General features: G+C 57.6%; 1 protein-coding gene and 1 non-coding gene across 5 annotated transcripts in view; one reads left to right on the top strand and one right to left on the bottom strand.

Moving 5' to 3' along the window:
- SPECC1 (sperm antigen with calponin homology and coiled-coil domains 1) overlaps window positions 1-24,103 on the top strand; it is a 243,189-nt gene that overhangs the window by 144,529 nt on the left and 74,557 nt on the right. For all 4 annotated transcript variants that reach the window (XR_010729589.1, XM_066264352.1, XM_066264351.1 and 1 more), the window contains 2 exons: window positions 1,621-1,777; window positions 15,206-15,308. Coding sequence is in view for 3 of the 4 variants with exons in the window: in XM_066264352.1 (XP_066120449.1) it covers window positions 1,621-1,777; window positions 15,206-15,308 (260 nt within the window). In the remaining variant the exon portion in view is untranslated. Of the gene's footprint in view, window positions 1-1,620; window positions 1,778-15,205; window positions 15,309-24,103 lie in introns of those variants that run through there.
- LOC136327881 (U6 spliceosomal RNA) lies at window positions 19,926-20,032 on the bottom strand. Its single transcript, XR_010729940.1, has one exon. It is a non-coding gene; the product is annotated as a U6 spliceosomal RNA (small nuclear RNA).

Below are 24,103 nucleotides of genomic sequence, written 5' to 3'. Positions count from 1 at the left end.
GACTCTGGGGGTGGGGAGGGAGGCTGAGGGCACGGGGAGGCTCTAGCTCTCGGGGTGGGGGGGGAGGCTGAGGGCACGGGGAGGCTCTGGCTCTCGGGGTGGGGGGGAGGCTGAGGGCACGGGGAGGCTCTGGCTCTCGGGGTGGGGGGGCTGAGGGCACGGGGAGGCTCTGGCTCTGGGGGTGGGGGGGAGGCTGAGGGCACGGGAGGCTCTAGCTCTCGGGGTGGGGGGGGGAGGCTGAGGGCACGGGGAGGCTCTGGCTCTGGGGGTGGGGGGGAGGCTGAGGGCACGGGAGGCTCTGGCTCTTGGGTGGGGGGGGGAGGCTGAGGGCACGGGGAGGCTCTGGCTCTGGGGGTGGGGGGGAGGCTGAGGGCACGGGAGGCTCTGGCTCTTGGGTGGGGGGCGAGGCTGAGGGCACGGGAGGCTCTGGCTCTTGGGTGGGGGGGGAGGCTGAGGGCACGGGGAGGCTCTGGCTCTCGGGGTGGGGGAGGCTGAGGGCACGGGGAGGCTCTGGCTCTCGGGGTGGGGGAGGCTGAGGGCACGGGGAGGCTCTGGCTCTCGGGGTGGGGGAGGCTGAGGGCACGGGGAGGCTCTGGCTCTCGGGGTGGGGGGGAGGCTGAGGGCATCAGAAGCTGCAGGAACGGGACTCGGGTTCTGGTTTGTTTGGTTGTTGTTTTCCTGAGTGATGTAAACACTGTTTTGCTCCGCTCTGCCAAGCTAATGAGCCTCACTCCCAACTCGACTACCCATAATTGGTGGCTATTAGCTGTACAAATATTATTTTCTTCCCTGGCTATTTATGGCATCCTAGGAGGTGGCTGCGGGCCCCGCCTGGGGCACTGAGCAGAGCGCCTTAACCCGCTGAGCTCCCCTTTCCTTTGTAAACACAGCCTCGGAGATCCAGAAGTTTTTTTTCCGTCTCCACGTCTGTGGTCCGTCTGGGGCGGGGGTGGGGTCACTCTGTTTCATGAACTGTTTTATGACCTGGTTTAGATTCAGACTATTATGACAGCAGAGAGGAAGAGCTTAAATGAATTATTATTACTATTTTTTTGCTTATTTTTAGCAAGCCCAACCCTGTGATTGGCTTTTTCTCATGTAAAACAGTCGTCACTCTAGGTCCCAGGTCTTTGTGACCTGGTCCTCCCCCCCCCCCCCCCCCCCCCCGTTAGGCACCTTCTGGCCGGCCCTCCCTGTCGGGCGCCCTCAGGGCGGACCACGCACTTGACCGAGGGCAGAGCTGCTCTGTGGGCACCAGGACCCTGTGCGGCTGGGCTGAGCGAGGCTCCTGATTCAGGGGTGGGTCCGGCGCTCTGCGGGTGCCATCTTGAAATCCGCGGTAACTTTTGAACGAGGGGATAATTGGGCCTTCGTCCCTTTGCATTGCAGAGGACAGCCCTGCCTGACGCGTCCCCTCTGGAAGAGACCATTCCCCTACGTGTATTTTCATTACTTATCCAGAAGCCACGTCTGTATGTTCAGCTCTGTTCTCCGTTTGTGCCAGGGAATAAAAGGAGAATTGTATTGTACCTGAGAGAGAAAAAAGTGCGACGACCGACCGGGAAGGGAGGTCACCTGTGTCTTCCTCGGGAGTCGGTGACCCTGTTCTTGTCCACACAGGTCTCCTCAAGGGCAGAGCGGAGGACCCGAAGCCAGACCCTTTCCTGCGCAAGAGCCCCTCCCTGGAGTCCCTGAGCAGACCCCCTTCCCTGGGCTTTGGAAGCACCAGGCTGCTGAGCGCCTCCACGGGGGGCCTGAAACCACCCAGCAAACTCAGGTACCGTGTTCGCAACGAGAAGTCAGAAAAGTGCCGGTCGACAGAGAGCCTTGTACGCTCACTCACCCTGTTCTATCCCTTGTGGTCAGTGTACTTCTACACGCATCTCCCACCCGAGAGGAGGGCGCGGACCGCAGTGCCCTGCAAACGCAGGTCAGGCCGTGGGCGCGGAGGTGCGGGCGGAGGACGCGGTGGTGGCTGCTGGGCTCAGGACGTCTTCTGGGGACACTCTGGCCAGCAGCCGCGGTGCCCTCCGGAGGAGCTCTGGCACAGAGTCAGGGGCGTGTGGGTGTGAGCTTGGGAAGGCCGGACTGTAGGCAGAGTCGGCTCTCCTCCGGGCACTGGCCGGGAGGTGGACAGGGAGGCTGTCACACTTGGAGAGGCAGGTGGGAGCCACGTGACCAAGGTATTTCGCTGCCAAGGGAAGATGTTTGTGCTCATTTTGGTAAAAGCAGGGGCGACCCCTGAGTCTGCAGGATCCGTTTCTGGTTGGTGTGGCGGTGGTGGCACAGGACATGGCGTTAGAGAGAACTTGAGTGGTGATGTGAGGGTGGAGGGGGACACGGGGAAGACAGAGACAGCAGGGGAGGGCACGAGGCCAGGCTTCACTCCCCGTCTCTGCCACCTGCTTCCTCGTCAGGGCTCCTGGTGACCTGTGCACCCTGCTTCTCCACCCTGCGGTCACTCCTCTGCCTCTCCATGTGGGGTCAGTCCTCTCAAACACTGAGTGTATCCTGTGTCGAACACGTCCCGTGACTGCTGTCCACCTCCCGTGACTGCTCTCCACCTCCCGTGACTCCGCTGTCCACCTCTGCTGTCCACTTCCCGTGACTCTGCTGTCCACCTCCAGTGACTCCTCTGTCCACCTCCAGTGACTCCTCTGTCCACGCTAGTGACTCCTCTGTCCACCTCCCGTGACTCCTCTGTCCACCTCCCGTGACTCCACTGTCCACCTCCCGTGACTCTGCTGTCCACCTTCCGTGACTGCCGTCCACCTCCCGTGACTGCTGTCCACCTCCCGTGACTCCTCTGTCCACCTCCCGTGACTCCGCTGTCCACCTCCCGTGACTGCTGTCCACCTTCCGTGACTGCTGTCCACCTTCCGTGACTGCCGTCCACCTCCCGTGACTGCTGTCCACCTCCCGTGACTCCTCTGTCCACCTCCCGTGACTGCTGTCCACCTCCCGTGACTCTGCTGTCCACCTCCCGTGACTCTGCTGTCCACCTCCCGTGACTGCCATCCACCTCCCGTGACTGCTGTCCACCTCCTGTGACTGCTGTCCACCTTCCGTGACTCCTCTGTCCACCTCCCGTGACTGCTGTCCACCTTCCGTGACTGCCGTCCACCTCCCGTGACTGCCGTCCACCTCCCGTGACTGCTGTCCACCTCCCGTGACTGCTGTCCACCTCCCGTGACTGCCGTCCACCTCCCGTGACTGCTGTCCACCTCCCGTGACTGCTGTCCACCTCCCGTGACTCCTCTGTCCACCTCCCGTGACTGCTGTCCACCTCCCGTGACTGCCGTCCACCTCCCGTGACTGCTGTCCACCTCCCGTGACTCCTCTGTCCACCTCCCGTGACTCTGCTGTCCACCTCCCGTGACTCTGCTGTCCACCTCCCGTGACTGCTGTCCACCTCCTGTGACTGCCGTCCACCTTCCGTGACTGCCGTCCACCTCCCGTGACTGCTGTCCACCTCCCGTGACTCCTCTGTCCACCTCCCGTGACTGCTGTCCACCTTCCGTGACTGCCGTCCACCTCCCGTGACTGCCGTCCACCTCCCGTGACTGCTGTCCACCTCCTGTGACTGCCGTCCACCTCCCGTGACTGCCGTCCACCTCCCGTGACTGCTGTCCACCTCCCGTGACTCCTCTGTCCACCTCCCGTGACTGCTGTCCACCTTCCGTGACTGCTGTCCACCTCCCGTGACTGCTGTCCACCTCCCGTGACTCCTCTGTCCACCTCCCGTGACTCTGCTGTCCACCTCCCGTGACTGCCATCCACCTCCCGTGACTGCTGTCCACCTCCTGTGACTGCTGTCCACCTTCCGTGACTGCCGTCCACCTCCCGTGACTGCTGTCCACCTCCCGTGACTCCTCTGTCCACCTCCCGTGACTGCCGTCCACCTCCCGTGACTGCCGTCCACCTCCCGTGACTGCTGTCCACCTCCCGTGACTCTGCTGTCCACCTCCCGTGACTGCTGTCCACCTCCCGTGACTCCTCTGTCCACCTCCCGTGACTCTGCTGTCCACCTCCCGTGACTGCCATCCACCTCCCGTGACTGCCGTCCACCTCCCGTGACTGCCGTCCACCTCCCGTGACTGCTGTCCACCTCCCGTGACTGCTGTCCACCTCCCGTGACTCCTCTGTCCACCTCCCGTGACTCCGCTGTCCACCTCCCGTGACTCTGCTGTCCACCTCCCGTGACTGCCATCCACCTCCCGTGACTGCTGTCCACCTCCCGTGACTCCTCTGTCCACCTCCCGTGACTGCTGTCCACCTCCCGTGACTCCGCTGTCCACCTCTGCTGTCCACCTCCCGTGACTCTGCTGTCCACCTTCCGTGACTGCTGTCCACCTCCTGTGACTGCTGTCCACCTCCCGTGACTCCGCTGTCCACCTCCCGTGACTCTGCTGTCCACCTTCCGTGACTGCTGTCCACCTCCTGTGACTGCTGTCCACCTCCCGTGACTCCGCTGTCCACCTCTGCTGTCCACCTCCCGTGACTCTGCTGTCCACCTTCCGTGACTGCTGTCCACCTCCCGTGACTGCTGTCCACCTCCCGTGACTCCGCTGTCCACCTCCCGTGACTCTGCTGTCCACCTTCCGTGACTGCTGTCCACCTCCCGTGACTGCTGTCCACCTCCCGTGACTCCGCTGTCCACCTCCCGTGACTCCGCTGTCCACCTCTGCTGTCCACCTCCCGTGACTCCGCTGTCCACCTCCCGTGACTCCTCTGTCCACCTCCCGTGACCGCTGTCCACCTCCCGTGACTCCTCTGTCCACCTCCCGTGACTCCGCTGTCCACCTCCCGTGACCACTGTCCACCTCCCCTGACCGCTGTCCACCTCCCGTGACCGCTGTCCACCTCCCGTGACTGCTGTCCACCTCCCGTGACTCGGCTGTCCACCGCCCGTGACTGCTGTCCACCTCCCGTGACTCCTCTGTCCACCTCCCGTGACTGCTGTCCACCTCCCGTGACTGCTGTCCACCTCCCGTGACTCCGCTGTCCACCTCCCGTGACTGCTGTCCACCTCCCCTGACTCCTCTGTCCACCTCCCGTGACTCCTCTGTCCACCTCCCGTGACTCCGCTGTCTACCTCCCGTGACCGCTGTCCACCTCCCCTGACCGCTGTCCACCTCCCCTGACCGCTGTCCACCTCCCGTGACTGCTGTCCACCTCCCGTGACTCGGCTGTCCACCTCCCGTGACTCCGCTGTCCACCTCCCGTGACTCCTCTGTCCACCTCCCGTGACTGCTGTCCACCTCCCGTGACTCCGCTATCCACCTCCCGTGACTGCCGTCCAACTCCCCTGACTCCTCTGTCCACCTCCCGTGACTCCTCTGTCCACCTCCCGTGACTGCCGTCCACCTCCCCTGACTCCTCTGTCCACCTCCCGTGACTGCTGTCCACCTCCCGTGACTGCTGTCCACCTCCCGTGACTCCTCTGTCCACCTCCCCTGACTCCTCTGTCCACCTCCCGTGACTCCGCTGTCCACCTCCCGTGACTGCCGTCCACCTCCCGTGACTCCTCTGTCCACCTCCCCTGACTCCTCTGTCCACCTCCCGTGACTCCTCTGTCCACCTCCCGTGACTGCCGTCCACCTCCCGTGACTGCCGTCCACCTCCCCTGACCGCTGTCCACCTCCCCTGACCGCTGTCCACCTCCCGTGACCGCCGTCCACCTCCCGTGACCGCCGTCCACCTCCCGTGACCGCCGTCCACCTCCCCTGACCGCTGTCCACCTCCCCTGACCGCTGTCCACCTCCCGTGACTGCTGTCCACCTCCCGTGACTCGGCTGTCCACCTCCCGTGACTCCGCTGTCCACCTCCCGTGACTCCTCTGTCCACCTCCCGTGACTGCTGTCCACCTCCCGTGACTCCGCTATCCACCTCCCGTGACTGCCGTCCACCTCCCCTGACTCCTCTGTCCACCTCCCGTGACTCCTCTGTCCACCTCCCGTGACTGCCGTCCACCTCCCCTGACTCCTCTGTCCACCTCCCGTGACTGCTGTCCACCTCCCGTGACTGCTGTCCACCTCCCGTGACTCCGCTATCCACCTCCCGTGACTGCCGTCCAACTCCCCTGACTCCTCTGTCCACCTCCCGTGACTCCTCTGTCCACCTCCCGTGACTGCCGTCCACCTCCCCTGACTCCTCTGTCCACCTCCCGTGACTCCGCTGTCCACCTCCCGTGACTGCTGTCCACCTCCCGTGACTGCCGTCCACCTCCCGTGACTCCTCTGTCCACCTCCCGTGACTCCTCTGTCCACCTCCCGTGACTCCTCTGTCCACCTCCCGTGACTGCCGTCCACCTCCCGTGACTGCCGTCCACCTCCCCTGACTCCTCTGTCCACCTCCCGTGACTGCTGTCCACCTCCCGTGACTCCTCTGTCCACCTCCCCTGACTCCTCTGTCCACCTCCCGTGACTCCTCTGTCCACCTCCCGTGACTGCCGTCCACCTCCCGTGACTCCTCTGTCCACCTCCTGTGACTGCTGTCCACCTCCCCTGACTCCTCTGTCCACCTCCCGTGACTCCGCTGTCCACCTCTGCTGTCCACCTCCCGTGACTCCGCTGTCCACCTCCCATGACTGCTGTCCACCTCCCGTGACTCCGCTGTCCACCTCTGCTGTCCACCTCCCGTGACTCCGCTGTCCACCTCCCGTGACTCCGCTGTCCACCTCCCGTGACTCCACTGTCCACCTCCCATGACTCCGCTGTCCACCTCCCATGACTCCACTGTCCACCTCCCGTGACTCCGCTGTCCACCTCCCGTGACTCCACTGTCCACCTCTCGTGACTGCTGTCCACCTCCCGTGACTCCTCTGTCCACCTCCCGTGACTCCTCTGTCCACCTCCCGTAACTCCGCTGTCCACCTCCCATGACTCCGCTGTCCACCTATGCTGTCCACCTCCCGTGACTGCTGTCCACCTCCCATGACTCTGCTGTCCACCTCCCGTGACTGCTGTCCACCTCCCGTGACTCCGCTGTCCACCTCCCGTGACTCCGCTGTCCACCTCTGCTATCCACCTCCCGTGACTCCGCTGTCCACCTCTGCTGTCCACCTCCCGTGACTCCGCTGTCCACCTCCCGTGACTCCACTGTTCACCTCCCGTGACTGCCGTCCACCTTCCGTGACTGCCGTCCACCTCCCGTGACTGCTGTCCACCTCCCGTGACTCCTCTGTCCACCTCCCGTGACTGCCGTCCACCTTCCGTGACTGCCGTCCACCTCCCGTGACTGCCGTCCACCTCCCGTGACTGCTGTCCACCTCCCGTGACTGCCGTCCACCTCCCGTGACTGCCGTCCACCTCCCGTGACTGCTGTCCACCTCCCGTGACTCCTCTGTCCACCTCCCGTGACTGCTGTCCACCTTCCGTGACTGCTGTCCACCTCCCGTGACTGCTGTCCACCTCCCGTGACTCCTCTGTCCACCTCCCGTGACTCTGCTGTCCACCTCCCGTGACTGCCATCCACCTCCCGTGACTGCTGTCCACCTCCTGTGACTGCTGTCCACCTTCCGTGACTGCCGTCCACCTCCCGTGACTGCTGTCCACCTCCCGTGACTCCTCTGTCCACCTCCCGTGACTGCCGTCCACCTTCCGTGACTGCCGTCCACCTCCCGTGACTGCTGTCCACCTCCCGTGACTCTGCTGTCCACCTCCCGTGACTGCTGTCCACCTCCCGTGACTCCTCTGTCCACCTCCCGTGACTCTGCTGTCCACCTCCCGTGACTGCCATCCACCTCCCGTGACTGCCGTCCACCTCCCGTGACTGCCGTCCACCTCCCGTGACTGCTGTCCACCTCCCGTGACTGCTGTCCACCTCCCGTGACTCCTCTGTCCACCTCCCGTGACTCCGCTGTCCACCTCCCGTGACTCTGCTGTCCACCTCCCGTGACTGCCATCCACCTCCCGTGACTGCTGTCCACCTCCTGTGACTCCTCTGTCCACCTCCCGTGACTGCTGTCCACCTCCCGTGACTCCGCTGTCCACCTCTGCTGTCCACCTCCCGTGACTCTGCTGTCCACCTTCCGTGACTGCTGTCCACCTCCTGTGACTGCTGTCCACCTCCCGTGACTCCGCTGTCCACCTCCCGTGACTCTGCTGTCCACCTTCCGTGACTGCTGTCCACCTCCTGTGACTGCTGTCCACCTCCCGTGACTCCGCTGTCCACCTCCCGTGACTCCGCTGTCCACCTCTGCTGTCCACCTCCCGTGACTCCGCTGTCCACCTCCCGTGACTCCTCTGTCCACCTCCCGTGACCGCTGTCCACCTCCCGTGACTCCTCTGTCCACCTCCCGTGACTCCGCTGTCCACCTCCCGTGACCGCTGTCCACCTCCCCTGACCGCTGTCCACCTCCCCTGACCGCTGTCCACCTCCCGTGACTGCTGTCCACCTCCCGTGACTCGGCTGTCCACCGCCCGTGACTGCTGTCCACCTCCCGTGACTCCTCTGTCCACCTCCCGTGACTGCTGTCCACCTCCCGTGACTGCTGTCCACCTCCCGTGACTCCGCTGTCCACCTCCCGTGACTGCTGTCCAACTCCCCTGACTCCTCTGTCCACCTCCCGTGACTCCTCTGTCCACCTCCCGTGACTCCGCTGTCTACCTCCCGTGACCGCTGTCCACCTCCCCTGACCGCTGTCCACCTCCCCTGACCGCTGTCCACCTCCCGTGACTGCTGTCCACCTCCCGTGACTCGGCTGTCCACCTCCCGTGACTCCGCTGTCCACCTCCCGTGACTCCTCTGTCCACCTCCCGTGACTGCTGTCCACCTCCCGTGACTCCGCTATCCACCTCCCGTGACTGCCGTCCAACTCCCCTGACTCCTCTGTCCACCTCCCGTGACTGCCGTCCACCTCCCCTGACTCCTCTGTCCACCTCCCGTGACTGCTGTCCACCTCCCGTGACTGCTGTCCACCTCCCGTGACTCCTCTGTCCACCTCCCCTGACTCCTCTGTCCACCTCCCGTGACTCCGCTGTCCACCTCCCGTGACTGCCGTCCACCTCCCGTGACTCCTCTGTCCACCTCCCCTGACTCCTCTGTCCACCTCCCGTGACTCCTCTGTCCACCTCCCGTGACTGCCGTCCACCTCCCGTGACTGCCGTCCACCTCCCCTGACCGCTGTCCACCTCCCCTGACCGCTGTCCACCTCCCGTGACTGCCGTCCACCTCCCGTGACCGCCGTCCACCTCCCGTGACCGCCGTCCACCTCCCCTGACCGCTGTCCACCTCCCCTGACCGCTGTCCACCTCCCGTGACTGCTGTCCACCTCCCGTGACTCGGCTGTCCACCTCCCGTGACTCCGCTGTCCACCTCCCGTGACTCCTCTGTCCACCTCCCGTGACTGCTGTCCACCTCCCGTGACTCCGCTATCCACCTCCCGTGACTGCCGTCCAACTCCCCTGACTCCTCTGTCCACCTCCCGTGACTCCTCTGTCCACCTCCCGTGACTGCCGTCCACCTCCCCTGACTCCTCTGTCCACCTCCCGTGACTGCTGTCCACCTCCCGTGACTGCTGTCCACCTCCCGTGACTCCGCTATCCACCTCCCGTGACTGCCGTCCAACTCCCCTGACTCCTCTGTCCACCTCCCGTGACTCCTCTGTCCACCTCCCGTGACTGCCGTCCACCTCCCCTGACTCCTCTGTCCACCTCCCGTGACTCCGCTGTCCACCTCCCGTGACTGCTGTCCACCTCCCGTGACTGCCGTCCACCTCCCGTGACTCCTCTGTCCACCTCCCGTGACTCCTCTGTCCACCTCCCGTGACTCCTCTGTCCACCTCCCGTGACTGCCGTCCACCTCCCGTGACTGCCGTCCACCTCCCGTGACTCCTCTGTCCACCTCCCGTGACTGCTGTCCACCTCCCGTGACTCCTCTGTCCACCTCCCGTGACTCCTCTGTCCACCTCCCGTGACTCCTCTGTCCACCTCCCGTGACTGCCGTCCACCTCCCGTGACTCCTCTGTCCACCTCCTGTGACTGCTGTCCACCTCCCCTGACTCCTCTGTCCACCTCCCGTGACTCCGCTGTCCACCTCTGCTGTCCACCTCCCGTGACTCCGCTGTCCACCTCCCGTGACTGCTGTCCACCTCCCGTGACTCCGCTGTCCACCTCTGCTGTCCACCTCCCGTGACTCCGCTGTCCACCTCCCGTGACTCCGCTGTCCACCTCCCGTGACTCCACTGTCCACCTCCCGTGACTCCGCTGTCCACCTCCCATGACTCCACTGTCCACCTCCCGTGACTCCGCTGTCCACCTCCCGTGACTCCACTGTCCACCTCTCGTGACTGCTGTCCACCTCCCGTGACTCCTCTGTCCACCTCCCGTGACTCCTCTGTCCACCTCCCGTAACTCCGCTGTCCACCTCCCATGACTCCGCTGTCCACCTATGCTGTCCACCTCCCGTGACTGCTGTCCACCTCCCATGACTCTGCTGTCCACCTCCCGTGACTGCTGTCCACCTCCCGTGACTCCGCTGTCCACCTCCCGTGACTCCGCTGTCCACCTCTGCTATCCACCTCCCGTGACTCCGCTGTCCACCTCCCGTGACTCCACTGTTCACCTCCTGTGACTGCTGTCCACCTCCCGTGACTCCTCTGTCCACCTCCCGTGACTCCGCTGTCCACCTCCCGTGACTCTGTTGTCCACACTTCGGCCGCACTTCCTCGTCGGCTCTTCCGGAGTCTCCGCGTCTCAGCGCGCCCGGCTCAGGTGCCAGGATACCCCAGCCCTTTCCCCCCAGAGCCTGTTTGCTCCTCACCTTTGCAACGTAGTGCAGGCGCTTCTGCCCACGGACAAGCGTCTGGCTTGACCTGTCTTCTGTTTCTCCTTCCACACTCCTGAATACCACTTCTCTTTCAGGGTCACACTATGCATGAGCTCGTGGCTAACTACCCAGGAATTATCGACACCCTCTCCTTTGTCTTGGGTGGCTTACGCTCGTTTGGGTGTTAAGTCATTGCTGCATAGGACGCATGTCTTTGTCCTCAGTTAGACTGTAATTCAGAAGACAACAAAGACTCCACCTGACATCTGTGTTGTTCTCAGCCCCCAGAATTGTGCTACACACACATTTCACCCAGTAACTACTTCAGAGCAGGTAGATCAGTGAGTGCACAGAATTGGCTGTTGGGGGGATGGCCTTTGATAGACATCGTAACCTCCGTGATGAATTCTATACAAGGGTTTTGTGAAAGTCTGAATACACTCCGCTCCTGCCGTCTCTCCGGGTGTGGTCTGTGTTTGGGCCCCGGTAGATGAAGTCATATCATTCAGAGGTTTAATTTACAGCCCAGGTTTTGCAGGTCTGTCTTGTTTATGTGCAAAAGATTTCAGTAATCAAAACAGGTTTTAAGAACCAAAATTAGTGCCATTCTGAATTTGCTCTTCTCTTCATGCCAAAAAAGTTAATTGTATATTAGTATGCTATTTATTTTGTACCTTTTATCATGAAAGCTTAAATTAATGAAGTTAATTTGTGACTTATTTTTTTATATTCATGTTATTGAGACAAAACCAATGGCAGAATAGAAATTAAGTTCCATACTATTATATATATATATTTTTAATTTTATTTATTTTTTTTCAATCATCTAGTTAGCTCTATTTTTTAAAGAAAACTGCTTGGTAAATATTTTAGTTAGCCATTTATACAGAAACTCTTCCTTTTAATTTTTTACTGATTGATTTTAGAGCGAGAGGAAGCAGGGAAAAGAGAGAAAATAAGAGAGAGATAGCAGTTTGTTATTCCACTTATTTATGCATTCATTTGTTGCTTCTTGCATGTACTCTAACCAGGGATCGATCCCGCAACCTTGGCATATCAGGACGATGCTCTAACCAGCTGAGCTACCCAGCTGGGGCCAGAAACTCTTTCTTAAACATGTATTTCAGTCTTCCCTCATCTGTCAGGCCCAGAAATTCAGCTCCCAGAAGTGAAATGAGATCAGGCCAGGCAGTCAACACAGGCAGTTTCCCTAACTTTGTGATCAGCAGCAACTCTGACCACAGAAAGTCATGGGGGCCCTGGCCGGTTGGCTCAGCGGTAGAGCGTCAGCCTGGCGTGCGGGGGACCCAGGTTCGATTCCCGGCCAGGGCACATAGGAGAAGCGCCCATTTGCTTCTCCACCCCTCCCCCTCTCCTTCCTCTCTGTCTCTCTCTTCCCCTCCTGCAGCCGAGGCTCCATTGGAGCAAAGATGGCCCGGGCGCTGGGGATGGCTCCTTGGCCTCTGCCCCAGGCGCTAGAGTGGCTCTGGTCGCGGCAGAGCAACGCCCCGGAGGGGCAGAGCATCGCCCCCTGGTGGACGTGCCGGGTGGATCCCGGTAGGGCGCATGCAGGAGTCTGTCTGACTGTCTCTCCCCGTTTCCAGCTTCAGAAAAATACAAAAAAAAAAAAAAAGAAAGAAAGTCATGGGTTTGAGTTTGCAAACATGTCAGCTAGAAGGGCAAGCTGTCACCAGCTTGTGCAGGAAAGGTTCTGATTCAAGTGTGATGTTTTTCTCAAAAGTCTCTCTACCTTGATTCAGATGGCCAAGACCTAGAATCATCCCGTTAACCCTTTGTAAATCATTTAAAATATTTTTATTAAATATGGGCTGGACATCAAATGACAGTAATAGATCCGAGTAAGGTACAAGGAATATCCACCCAATGGAGATCCACGTGGGGACCAGGAAAAGAAAATTGTTACCACTTTTGAAATTTCCTTTTAACCCCTGCCCTGCCCTGCCCAGCTCCAAGGTCAATGCCGTTCTGCATGTTAAGACTTGCCTTGCTTTTCTTTACAATTTCACCACGTATTTTGTATCCCAAGTAGTACATACATGTTACGTTATTTAAATTGCATATTTGCAATTTTGTATACGTAGAAATATTGTGGGGGGTTTTAATTCAAAATTGTTTCTGCTGTTCAAGTTATTGCATCATCTGTCATTCATTGTTTTTTGTTTTTTTACTGCTACATAGTATTCTCCTATATAAATAGAGCACAGCTGACCCAGTTCCCTAAGGATGTGTGTTTGGCTGTTGTAAAAAGTGCTGCTGGTGGCGGCGGCAAAGACGGCACCAGTGGTCACTGCCCGTTAGAGAGCTTGGCTCAGAAGCCTCAGTACCTGAATTCTGGCTAAGAAAGCATTCAGTGCCGGGACTCAAACTATAAGAGAGGGTTTGTTTAGAAAGTCACAGAGGTGGGAAGAGTAGCCTTTGAAGAAGCAGGCTCAGGAAACAAGTTGCAGGAGCAAAAGAAGGGCCCTTGGAGCTCAGGTGAAGGAGAGAGGCAAGGGGAACGCAGGTGGAATGAGGTGGGTGGGGGGCAGGTGTGTTCCAGAGAGAGCTGTGGGGGGCCTCTGTCCTCAGGGCTTTTAGGGAGGGGAGTTTTAGGGGTGGTCGGGGGGGGGGGGGGAGGATCTCAACGGAATATCCATGAGCTCTCCAGCTGTGTCCTTGAGGGTCGTGGTCTCCACTGATTGGTCGAGCCAGTGGAGGGGTCCTGTCGTGGCAACTGGTCCTGAGGTCAGCCGGGTGGGGGTTGGGGGGGTATGGCTTTGTCTGGTTTTGCTGCTTTTCTGGGCCTGGGGCTGAAACATAACTGAGGCCTCGATGTTGTCCCTAGGGGTCTAAACTTAAGGGAATGGTCATGTAAGAGCCCACATGGGGGTCCCATGAGGCCAATCTGGGTCCTGTTGTTCCTCCTCCAAGGGGGCTTACCGCATGACCCACGACATGCCAGGGGAGGAGAGGTCAGAGGACGGTCTACCACATGACCAGTGATATAAGGGATCAGGGACTCTAAACCACAGGACCAGGATTGTGCTGGGGGCAGAAAGGTCACCCTTGGGGTGAAGTCTTTGTTTCGCCAGCTCTGCCTGTTACCAGGCACCCAGGACTTTCTGCCCTGGCGACCTTCTATACCTCACCCATCGTCCTTGCTCTGCTCCTTCCGCTCTACCTGCCCACCGCACCGCCGTGAATGCTCCGGTGCCCTGATGATGTGTCTGCATCTGGGAGTAGAGCCTGCCAGCCCGGACATTGTTGCCTATGACCATTGAAGCTCCAGAGCTGTCACCCCCTGTTCTTCTTGCTCTGTCCCCACACTCCTGCCGTGGGGCTGGAAGTAGGGACCTGTCCCAAGATGAGAGGAACATGATTCTTCTTTCATAGCATCCTTCCCAGGAGAAACCGCGTGATCCTAAGGTCCACTCAGGGTTTGGGTAACTTTAGGCAGCGGATAGGTAAACATTGACATTTATAGGAAAATTGAGGATGGGGCACGTCAACTCTTTTTTTTTTTTTCTAAAGTGAGAAGCAGGGAGGCAAGAAAGACAGACTCCTGCATGCACCCGACCAGGACCCACCCGGCATGCCCACCAGGGGGCGATGCTCTGTCCATCTGGGCCATTGCTCCGACGTGATGGGAGCCACTCTAGCGCCTGAGGCGGAGGCCACAGAGCCATCCTCAGTGCCCAGGCCAACTTTGCTCCAATGGAGCCTCGGCTGCAGGAGGGGAAGAGAGAGACAGAGAGGAAGGAGAGGGGGAGGGGTGGAGAGGCAGATGGGCGCTTCTCCTGTGTGCCCTGGCCGGGAATTGAACCCAGGACTTCCACACACTGGGTTGACTGAGCAAGGCCGGGTGCATCAGCTCTTATCTCTCAGGACACCAAGTGTTACGTGAAATCACTTCCGGTGGTTAAACAGGCGCGAGAATTGAGTGACTGTGCTGTGAACCGAGGAGCACAGGGCCGCCGTGGTGTAGGCAGAGCCCCCTCTGAACCTTCTCTGCCGACTGTGGCCTTTGTCTCTGTTCCCAGCCCCTCCCTGTACGTAGCCAACCTGGTATATGACGTGTGGATGTTGGCACGGCCTCCAAACACCTGAGGTGTTTTTCCCACAGATGATATCTTTAATTAAAATGATACTGTACTTAAATAACGGGCTAGATGGCGAGAGCCACAGATGGATTCAAGGAAACATTTTTTAAAACTCTTTCTAGACTTCTCATAGCCAAGAAACACAATTTAATTTTTCTCTGTTACCGCGAGCCGTGATAGAGGTGTGTGGCTCGTGGGACCGATAGTTGTTTCTAGCATCTGGCTGGCATGACCTCAGCTTCTGTTCATAATGATCTGATTGTTACTTCTCTATGTGCTTGAGGGTTCTGGGATTTTTCATCTCCTCTTTATCGTGTGCTCTTCCCTCTAACTAGTGTGGAAAGGAGAGACCCCCTGGCTGCCCTGGCGCGGGAATACGGCGGCTCCAAGCGCAACGCCCTCCTGAAGTGGTGTCAGAAGAAGACAGAAGGCTATGCGGTAAGGCACGCAGCCGCCAGCTCCCCGCCGCTCTGGGCAGCGGCCGGCCGGGGCCAGCTCGTGTTTCTGTGTGTGGGTGTTTTCCTGCATGGACAGGCCCATGTGCCTGTGAGAGCCACCTTCCTGCTTCCTCAGGGCGGGCGGCCAGGCAGGGTGCCCTCCGCGCTCTGCACGGAGGTGCCAGGCAGGGTGCCTTCCACGCTCGGCACGGAGGTGCCAGGCAGGGTGCCCTCCGCGCTCGGCACGGAGGTGCCAGGCAGGGTGCCCTCCGCGCTCGGCACGGAGGTGCCAGGCAGGGTGCCCTCCGCGCTCTGCACGGAGGTGCCAGGCAGGGTGCCCTCCGCGCTCTGCACGGAGGTGCCAGGCAGGGTGCCTTCCGCGCTCGGCACGGAGGTGTCAGGCAGGGTGCCCTCCGTGCTCAGCACGGAGGTGTCAGAGAGGCACGTGTGAGGGTGGCCAGGCAGGGTGCCCTCCGCGCTCTGCACGGAGGTGCCAGGCAGGGTGCCCTCCGCGCTCGGCACGGAGGTGCCAGGCAGGGTGCCCTCCGCGCTCGGCACGGAGGTGCCAGGCAGGGTGCCCTCCGCGCTCGGCACGGAGGTGCCCGGCAGGGTGCCCTCCGCGCTCGGCACGGAGGTGCCCGGCAGGGTGCCCTCCGCGCTCGGCACGGAGGTGCCAGGCAGGGTGCCCTCCGCGCTCTGCACGGAGGTCCAGGCAGGGTGCCCTCCGCGCTCAGCACGGAGGTGTCAGAGAGGGTGCCCTCCGCGCTCGGCACAGAGGTGCCCGGCAGGGTGCCCTCCGCGCTCTGCACAGAGGTGCCAGGCAGGGTGCCCTCCGCGCTCGGCACGGAGGTGCCAGGCAGGGTGCCCTCCGCGCTCAGCACGGAGGTGTCAGAGAGGGTGCCCTCCGCGCTCAGCACGGAGGTGCCAGGCAGGGTGCCCTCCGCGCTCAGCACGGAGGTGTCAGAGAGGGTGCCCTCCGCGCTCTGCACAGAAGTGCCAGGCAGGGTGCCCTCCGCGCTCTGCACAGAGGTGCCCGGCAGGGTGCCCTCCGCGCTCGGCACAGAGGTGCCAGGCAGAGAGGCACGTGGGGCCGAGAGCCGGTCCGCACTTCGCCCAGCAGCTGTGTGCCTGAGCACGGGCCTCCGTCCCCTGTGGGAAAAGGGGTGATACAGAGTCCCCAACCAGGGCACCCCCACAGGCAGCCCCAGCCTCAGGAGACAGCAACTGCCGTAGCGTCTTCCCCCGAAGGCTGTCTTTTTCTAAATCACAGGAAAGGTCCCACAAAGGCTGACCTCCAGAATTCCTCTGTTGCTATAAGATTTGTTTTTACTTAATTTAGGAATTTCAGTTCACCAGAACGGTCTTTGTTTTCTCTGAAAGCCAGACAAGAAAGTGACATCGGATATCAGATTAAGCTTTTCCATGATGAAGTATCGCACACAGAGATAAACGGGCATCAGATATAAATAATAGCTTCGGGCAGTCGCTTCTCACATCCCAGAAATAGAGGGCACTCCCGGTCCTCCGGGGTCTTTTCAGGTGACTTCTGAGTCACGACCGCTCACTGCTCCCAGCATAAGTCACCCACAATTATTTTCCTTATCGTCGTCTACAGAACTCTGCGCCTCTGAATGTTTTTAGTTTTGCCTGCATTTCAACTTTATAAAATGAAAAAAAAGATTCTGACATTTGCACCTGGCTTATTTCACACAGTATTAAGATGTATCCGTACGGCTGTTGCATATACATATGAGCTTTAGTTTTATCGATGCCCAAATAAACCTATAGCTTGATCCGTAGCGGTGTCACATATAGTTTGCCCACTTCATGGGTCATACCATGATATACTTAACCACTCTTTTATTTATATCTTTTTTTTAATGAGAGGAGGGGAGGCAGACAGACTCCCGCATGCGCTCTGACTGGTACCCACCCGGCAAGCCCATGAGGGGGCGATGCTCTGCCCATTTAGGGCCCTTGCTCTGTTGCATCCAGAGCCATTTTTTAGCGCCTGAGGCAGAGCTCATGGAGCCATCCTCAGCGCCCTGGGCCGACTCGCTTCAATTGAGCCATGGCTTTGGAAGGAGGAGAGAGGGAGGGGGGAGAGAGAAAAGTGAGAGGGGGCGGGGTGGAGAAGCAAATGGGTGCTTCTCCTGTGTGCCCTGGCCAGGAATCAAACCCAGGACATCCCATACCAGGCCGACGCTCTACCATTGAGTCAACCTGCCAGGGACACAACATGTTTTTAACAACATGGGGGAAAGGCATGGGAAAGCTGAGATGGACAAAAAAAGGGAGTGGGAGTTGACAATTTTAAAGAGAGTGTTTATTCAAGGGGAAAATGAAATAACCCAACTTCTAGAAAACACAGGAAACTATTATTATAACCTTGGAATAGACCATCTGCTTTTCTCCCCCTCCGCCTTCTCTCTCTCTTTCTTATCCTCCCACAGCCAGAGGCTCGATTGGTTCCAGCACATCAGCCCTGGGCACTGAGGATGGCTTTGTGGAGCCTCCGCCTCAGGCACTAAAAATAGCTCAGTTGTGAGCATGGCCCCAGATGGGCAGATCATTGGCCCAGACAGGGATTGCTGGGTGGATCCCAGTTGGGGCACATGGGGAAATCTGTCTCTCTTATCTCCCCTCCTATCTCTTGAAAAGGAGGAAAAAGAGTTAAAAAAATTTTTTTTTGAAGATGCTGGCACCCTTGGTCTCCTGTCCCAAGGCCAGGATTTTCAGGTGGCAGGGACAGAGGAAGGAGGAAATGGCGTGAAAACAGAGTCCGGCCCAGGGAGCTGACCCCCAGCAAGGCTGGGATTCCCTTCATGCAATAGCAGAGTGTCTTACAGTCAGTCTGCCCCAAGAACAAACACGTCTTGTGTCTATATATCTTTTACATTAACGTCTTTTCATTGTTTCTGTTAAAAAAAAAAGGAAAAAAAAAAAGAGTTGGTCAAGTTCATGGCTGATAACAGAGACTCAGAGTACAAACTTGCTTCTGACCCCTTGTTTTTCCTGTTAGCTTTTCTGTCCCTCTGCTTGGCCGGGGGCTAAGGAGGAGTTAGACAACGCAACATTGTATCGCCCAGAGGAGTTACGCAATAGGGCATTTCTGGTCTGACAGCAAGGAGATTTCCAGCTGTCGTGATTTTTTTTGTTTTGTTTTATGAACATCTTGAAACAAGTTTCCAAACACCTTACCTTTGATGAAACCCAAAGCTTGTTTTGCCTGGAGTATTTTTCATTCATTGGTAAACTTCGGTAAATTTTAAAGGTAAATAGAAATCATAGCTATCTGATTTATTTACTCATAAAATATTTCCTGTCTCGACCTGTTTGTCTAAGATGCTTCATAAGGCTACCTTTTTTTAAAATTTTTTAATTTTAGTGAACTGAGAGGCAGGGAAGCAGAGAGACAGACTCTCACATGTGGCCTGACCGGGATCCACCGGCAAGCCCCCTACCAGGTGATGCTCTGCCCATCTGGAGCTGCTGCTCCATTGCTCGGCAACCAAGCCATCTCAAGCGCCTGAGGCGAGGCCATAGAGCCATCCTCAGTGGCCGGGGCCAAATTGCTTGAACCATTCAAGCCATGGCTGTGGGAGGAGAAGAGAGAGAGAGAGAGAGAGAGAGGAGGGGGGAGGGGTGGAGAAGCAGATGGGTGCTTCTCCTGTGTGCCCTGGCCGGGAATCAAACCCGGGACTTCCACATGCTGGGCCGACGCTCTACCGCCGAGCCAACTGGCCAGGGCCAAAATAACTTTCTTTTTTATTCCACCAATGAATAGGATGCTAGATTACGACAAAACTCTTCATATATTAACTTAATGAATGTTTATTGAAGAGCCTGTTTGGTGCTAGGTAACCCTTCAGGGGCAGGGAAGGGAGCAGTGAATGTATCAGGCAAAATCCGTTCTCATGCAACTTACCTTCTCTTGGGCGAGTCAGTTTATTAAAATAGAAAAGTAGCCTGACCAGGCGGTGGCACAGTGGATAGAGCATCAGACTGGGTGGGACACGGAGGACCCAGGTTCGAAACCCTGAGGTCGCCGGCGTCAGCATGGGCTCATCCGGCTTGAGCACAGGCTTATCACTGACTTTAGCATGGGGACGCTGGCTTGAGCAAGGGGTCACTCGCTCTGCTGTAGCCCCCCCAGTCAGGGCACATATGAGAAAGTAATCAGTGAACAACTAAGGTCCCGCAACAAAGAATTGATGTTTCTCATCTCTCTTCCTTCCTGTCTGTCCCTACCTGTCCCTCTCTCTGACTCTGTCTCTGTCAAAAAAAAAGAAAGAAAGGAAGAAAGAAAGAAAGAAAGAAAGAAAGAAAGAAAGATAAAGTGTGTGCAGTATTAGAAGGTGGTGTGACCTGCAGGGGAAAAAAATAAAGCAGGGAAGGAGGACTGGATATGTTTGGTGTGTCGATATGATTTTAATACAGAGGTCGGGGAGGTGACATCTGAGGGATGGCCCACCTCACCTGAGCAACTGTGAGGACTTAGTGTTTTCACCAGCGTCCACCTCTCACCAGGCGCTAGGCTTGGAAGGTCAGGAAGGGGAGGTTGTCCCTTTCACGACCTTATCGGTTGGAATTTAACGTGTTTTTTTGTTTGTTTGTTTTTAATATGGAACGCTTCACGAATTTGCATGTCATCCTTGTGCAGGGGCTATGCTAATCTTCTCTGTATCGTTCCAATTTTAGTATATGTGCTGCTGAAGCAAGCACGGAATTTAACGGGTTTTAAGGCGGCCTTTCCGTTGGGTGGCACTGAAAAGTGGGACTGGCCGGCCAGCCTGGGTGCTGAGCCCGGTTCAGCCTTGGGCATATCCATCCCTTCCTCAGCCCGGGGGGCCAAGGGGCGAGTCCATCCCCTTCCTCAGCCCGGAGTGGAGGGGCGAGTCCATCCCCTTCCTCAGCCCGGAGTGGAGGGGCGAGTCCATCCCCTTCCTCAGCCCGGGGCGAGGGGCGAGGCACCCACGTCCCAGGTGGGGACGGAGCAGGACGGCACAAGGTTCTATCCCACTGCTCAGCGTGGCGTGCAGTTCAGAAGCTCATGAATTGTCTATTTCTGGAACTTTCCACTTAATATTTTTAGACTGTGGTTGACCATGGGTAACGGAAACCATAGATAGCGACACCACAGATGGGGGAGGGTCCTGTGCTGGCGGCATGCTCGTTTCAGAGGTTTACACGGCTGGACAGACCAGTGATTCCGAAGCTCTTTCATGTTTTTTCCATTGATTTGAAAGGGAGAAAGAGAGGGAGGAAGAGAGAGAGAGAGAAGCATCAACTCACTGTTTCACTTAGTTGTCCCGTTTACTTGAGTACACATTGATTGCTTCTCCTATGTGCCCTGATGGGGATTGAACCTCTGATGCGCCAGGTGGACGAGTGGCTCAGTGGATAGAGCATCAGCCGGGCATGTAGACTTCCTGGGTGAGATCCCCAGATCCCCGGCCAGGGCACACATCTGCTTCTCTTCCTCTCCTTCTCCCCCTTCTCTCTCTCTTTCCCTCCTGCAGCTCGCGGCTGGATGGGTTCAAGCCTGGCCCCTGGCGCTGAGGATGGCTCAGTTGATTGGAGCATCAGCCTCAGAAGGGAGGGGGGAGGGGATGCTGCTCGGTGGATCCAGGTTGGGGCGCATGCAGGAGTCTGTCTCTCTATCTCCCCTCCTCTGACTTAAAAAAATAAAAGCCCTATGCCAGAGAGAGAGAGAGAGAGAGAGAGAGAGAGAATGTGCACTTAGGCAGTGGGTCATTTATCTCAAGCCTCTTGAGTTCATTTACTGCCTAAGTGCACATTTATTTTCTAATAACACATTCTACGTGTTAGTAAGTGAACGCTATTTTCTATAACAAGCCTGTTTTACAAAGCTTTGTTGCCGTTGTGTGCTTCCGAGGTAACGGTTTTACTCCTGAAAGATTAAACCAGAAAACCGGGTGAAGCGCTGGGTGTTCCAAGGGGCTCCTTTGCTCCTCTCGGGAAACTTGAAGCAGAATGACTGTGATCCGTGTGGAGTAACGGAAGCCCCGTGGGTTTAAGCTCACGTGAGACCTCTGCCCGTCCTGCCTGGCATCCTCTTCAGGGAGCTGCTGTGGCCCTGGGGCACAACCACCCTCTGACCAGCCCTTCCTCGCTGCCCCTCAGGAAGAGACTTCCAGTAAGGGATTTCGTCAGGACCTCTGTCCACACGTTTGTTTCTTCCCAAAGCATCCCGTCGCGTGACACTGCGATTCACATGTTACCTCTTCATTTTGACCAGCGCCAGATCCAGGTTTGGGGACCTGATCATTTTTATGTCACAAGCACAGAGCCCGTGGAGTGGAGCAGCAGGGCCCGGGGGAGCCTGGCTGAGCTGTGGGGACGGAGGAAGTTAGGAACCAGCCGCCTCCAGCACCCTTGTCTCAGGAGGCGCGCTGTCAGCCTGCAGTGGCAGCAGCAGGAGGGGGCTCCCCGCGGTTCCGGTTCAGGGCCTTGTGAGGGGGAGGGGCAGGCTAGAAGGATGCTCCCGACCCCAACCTGAGACAGCCCGTGAAGGCGGGTGGATCACGGGAAGACCGAAGTGGTTTGTAGTTCAAGGTTGGGGTGTAGCGACCACACTGATTTTGCGTGTGCACACGTGTAACAGGTATGTCTGGAACAGCCGCCGCGTGTGGTGCTCAGCTCCCAGGTTCCGACCTTCAGGAAGGGTGTCGGTCAAGGGCCTTGCGACAGACCACGGAGAAATCAAAGAGACGGGCCGGGAGGAGGCCCGGGGGCTATGCAGAGAAGTGAGGACGGTGCGGCAGGACCTGGGGAACTCTGGGTGGGAAGGGCGTGCTGAGAGCGGGTGTGAGCCCCTGGGCCAGAGGGACGTAGGGCAGAGCCAGCCCTACGGAACCGGAACCGGGTGTAAGGGTCACCAGGCAGAGGCAGCCGTCAGCATGAGGAGTTGGGACAGAAAGGAGGAGCCCGATGTGTTGGAGGGACAGAACACAGGCGCATGTGGCTGGGGGGTGGGGGGCGGGGAGACCCTGGGCGGCAAGGTACGGAGTGGGCTGGGACAAGACTGGATAGTTAGTTGAGCATCTGGAGTGTAGGTTGATTTCCAGTGAGAACGGAACTCAGGGCTCCTGGGTGAGAGTTGAAATAAAACCCCACCAGCAGCGGCGTCCCGGCTGGAGAGTCGTGCCTGTGGTCACGCGCCACGCCTGTGGTCACGCGCCGTGCCTGGGGTCACACGCCGTGCCTGTGGTCACGCGCTGTCCCAGCGGCACTCCCTGCGTCCCTCGTTAGTCCCCAAGGGCCTTCCGGAGTCCTGCGTACCTTCTCTGTAGGTCTATGGCTGTGGACCCCTGAGCTTTATTGTAGCGAATTCTATGTGAACTAAAATGTTCTTTTCATCAGCTACAGGAACAGTCGTTATAAAATAGCCAAAAAGATGAACGTTGGTTTTTTTAAAAACTAAGCATTAGATGATTCCATCTCACATGTAGTCAGAAAAATAGATGTTGTTTTGGGGACTTCTTTTTTTAAATGAGGTTTGTACTCTGCTCTGGGGGGAGTGTGCATGAATACTGCTTTTCGGGGAGGAAAGTATGTGTCAGGAATCTCAAAAATGATGATGCCCTTTAACACAGAAATCGTGTTTCTCGAAACTGTGTTTCAGGAAAGTCAGCATGAAAACCTACAAGATAATCATTCCGAGCAAGTGTACTCTAGTTTTACTTACTTAGAATTACTTTAAACCTGACAGTGATACAGATGTCTAAAAATAGGGGAATCAAGCTTAAAACCTGTTGCTTTGTACAAACACGTGGAAAGGGACCAGAAGGCGCCTGCCAGCTAGAGGACGTAGATGGAATCAAAGCCGTCTCTGTAGTGTGGTTCCAGTTCTGTGACAATAATTCGTGCCAGCGTCACGCTGACATGAACTGTGGTTGTCACTTACATTTTATTCATGCTTTCCTGTGTGTTTTTCATTTTCTACAATGAACATGTACATTTTTAACAGAAAAAATTTTTTTTATAATTGCATCTTTTTTAAAAGAAAGAAGCCAGGTGCAAAAAGCCACATCATTTATGATTCCCTTGACGTGAAACCTCTCGGGAGGGCCAACTTACGGAGTCAGAGAGCAGACTGGTGCCTGCCAGGTGCTGAGGGAGGGAGGCCAAGGGGTGACTGGGTGCAGGGTTCCTTGCTTTTGGGATTGATAAAAGTGGGTCCTACAATTTGTGGTGTGGGTCACACAGCCCTGCGAACATACTAAAAGCTACTACTGCAAGGTAAGTTTTAAAAGGGTGAGCTGGCCCTGGCCAGTTGGCTCAGCGGTAGAGCGTTGACCTGGTGTGTGGAAGTCCTAGGTTCGATTTCCGGCCAGGGCACACAGGAGAAGCGCCCATCTGCTTCTCCACCCCTCCCCCTCTCCTTCCTCTCTGTCTCTCTCTTCCCCTCCCGCAGCCAAGGCTCCATTGGAGCAAAGATGCCCCGGGCACTGAGGATGGCTTCATGGCCTCCACCTCAGGCGCTAGAATGGCTCTGGTCGCAACAGAGCAACGCCCCAGATGGGCAGAGCATCGCCCCCTGGTGGGCGTGCCGGGTGGATCCCGGTCGGGCGCATGTGGGAGTCTGTCTGACTGCCTCCCGCTTCTCACTTCAGAAAAATACAAAAAAACAACAAAAAAAACAGAATAGGTAATTCAATTAAAAAAAAGGTAAGCTTTATGATATATGAAATATATCTCAATAAACCTGTCATTTATTACTATTCTTTTTTTAAAAAAGGCAATTAGAAGAACTTACATCTGGGGATTGGG

The sequence above is a fragment of the Saccopteryx bilineata genome, chromosome 2 (genome assembly GCF_036850765.1).
Source record: "Saccopteryx bilineata isolate mSacBil1 chromosome 2, mSacBil1_pri_phased_curated, whole genome shotgun sequence".
Taxonomy (NCBI): Eukaryota; Metazoa; Chordata; class Mammalia; order Chiroptera; family Emballonuridae; genus Saccopteryx; species Saccopteryx bilineata.
Note: the sequence above shows the minus strand (reverse complement) of the source record. Positions and strands in the feature narration are given on the sequence as shown.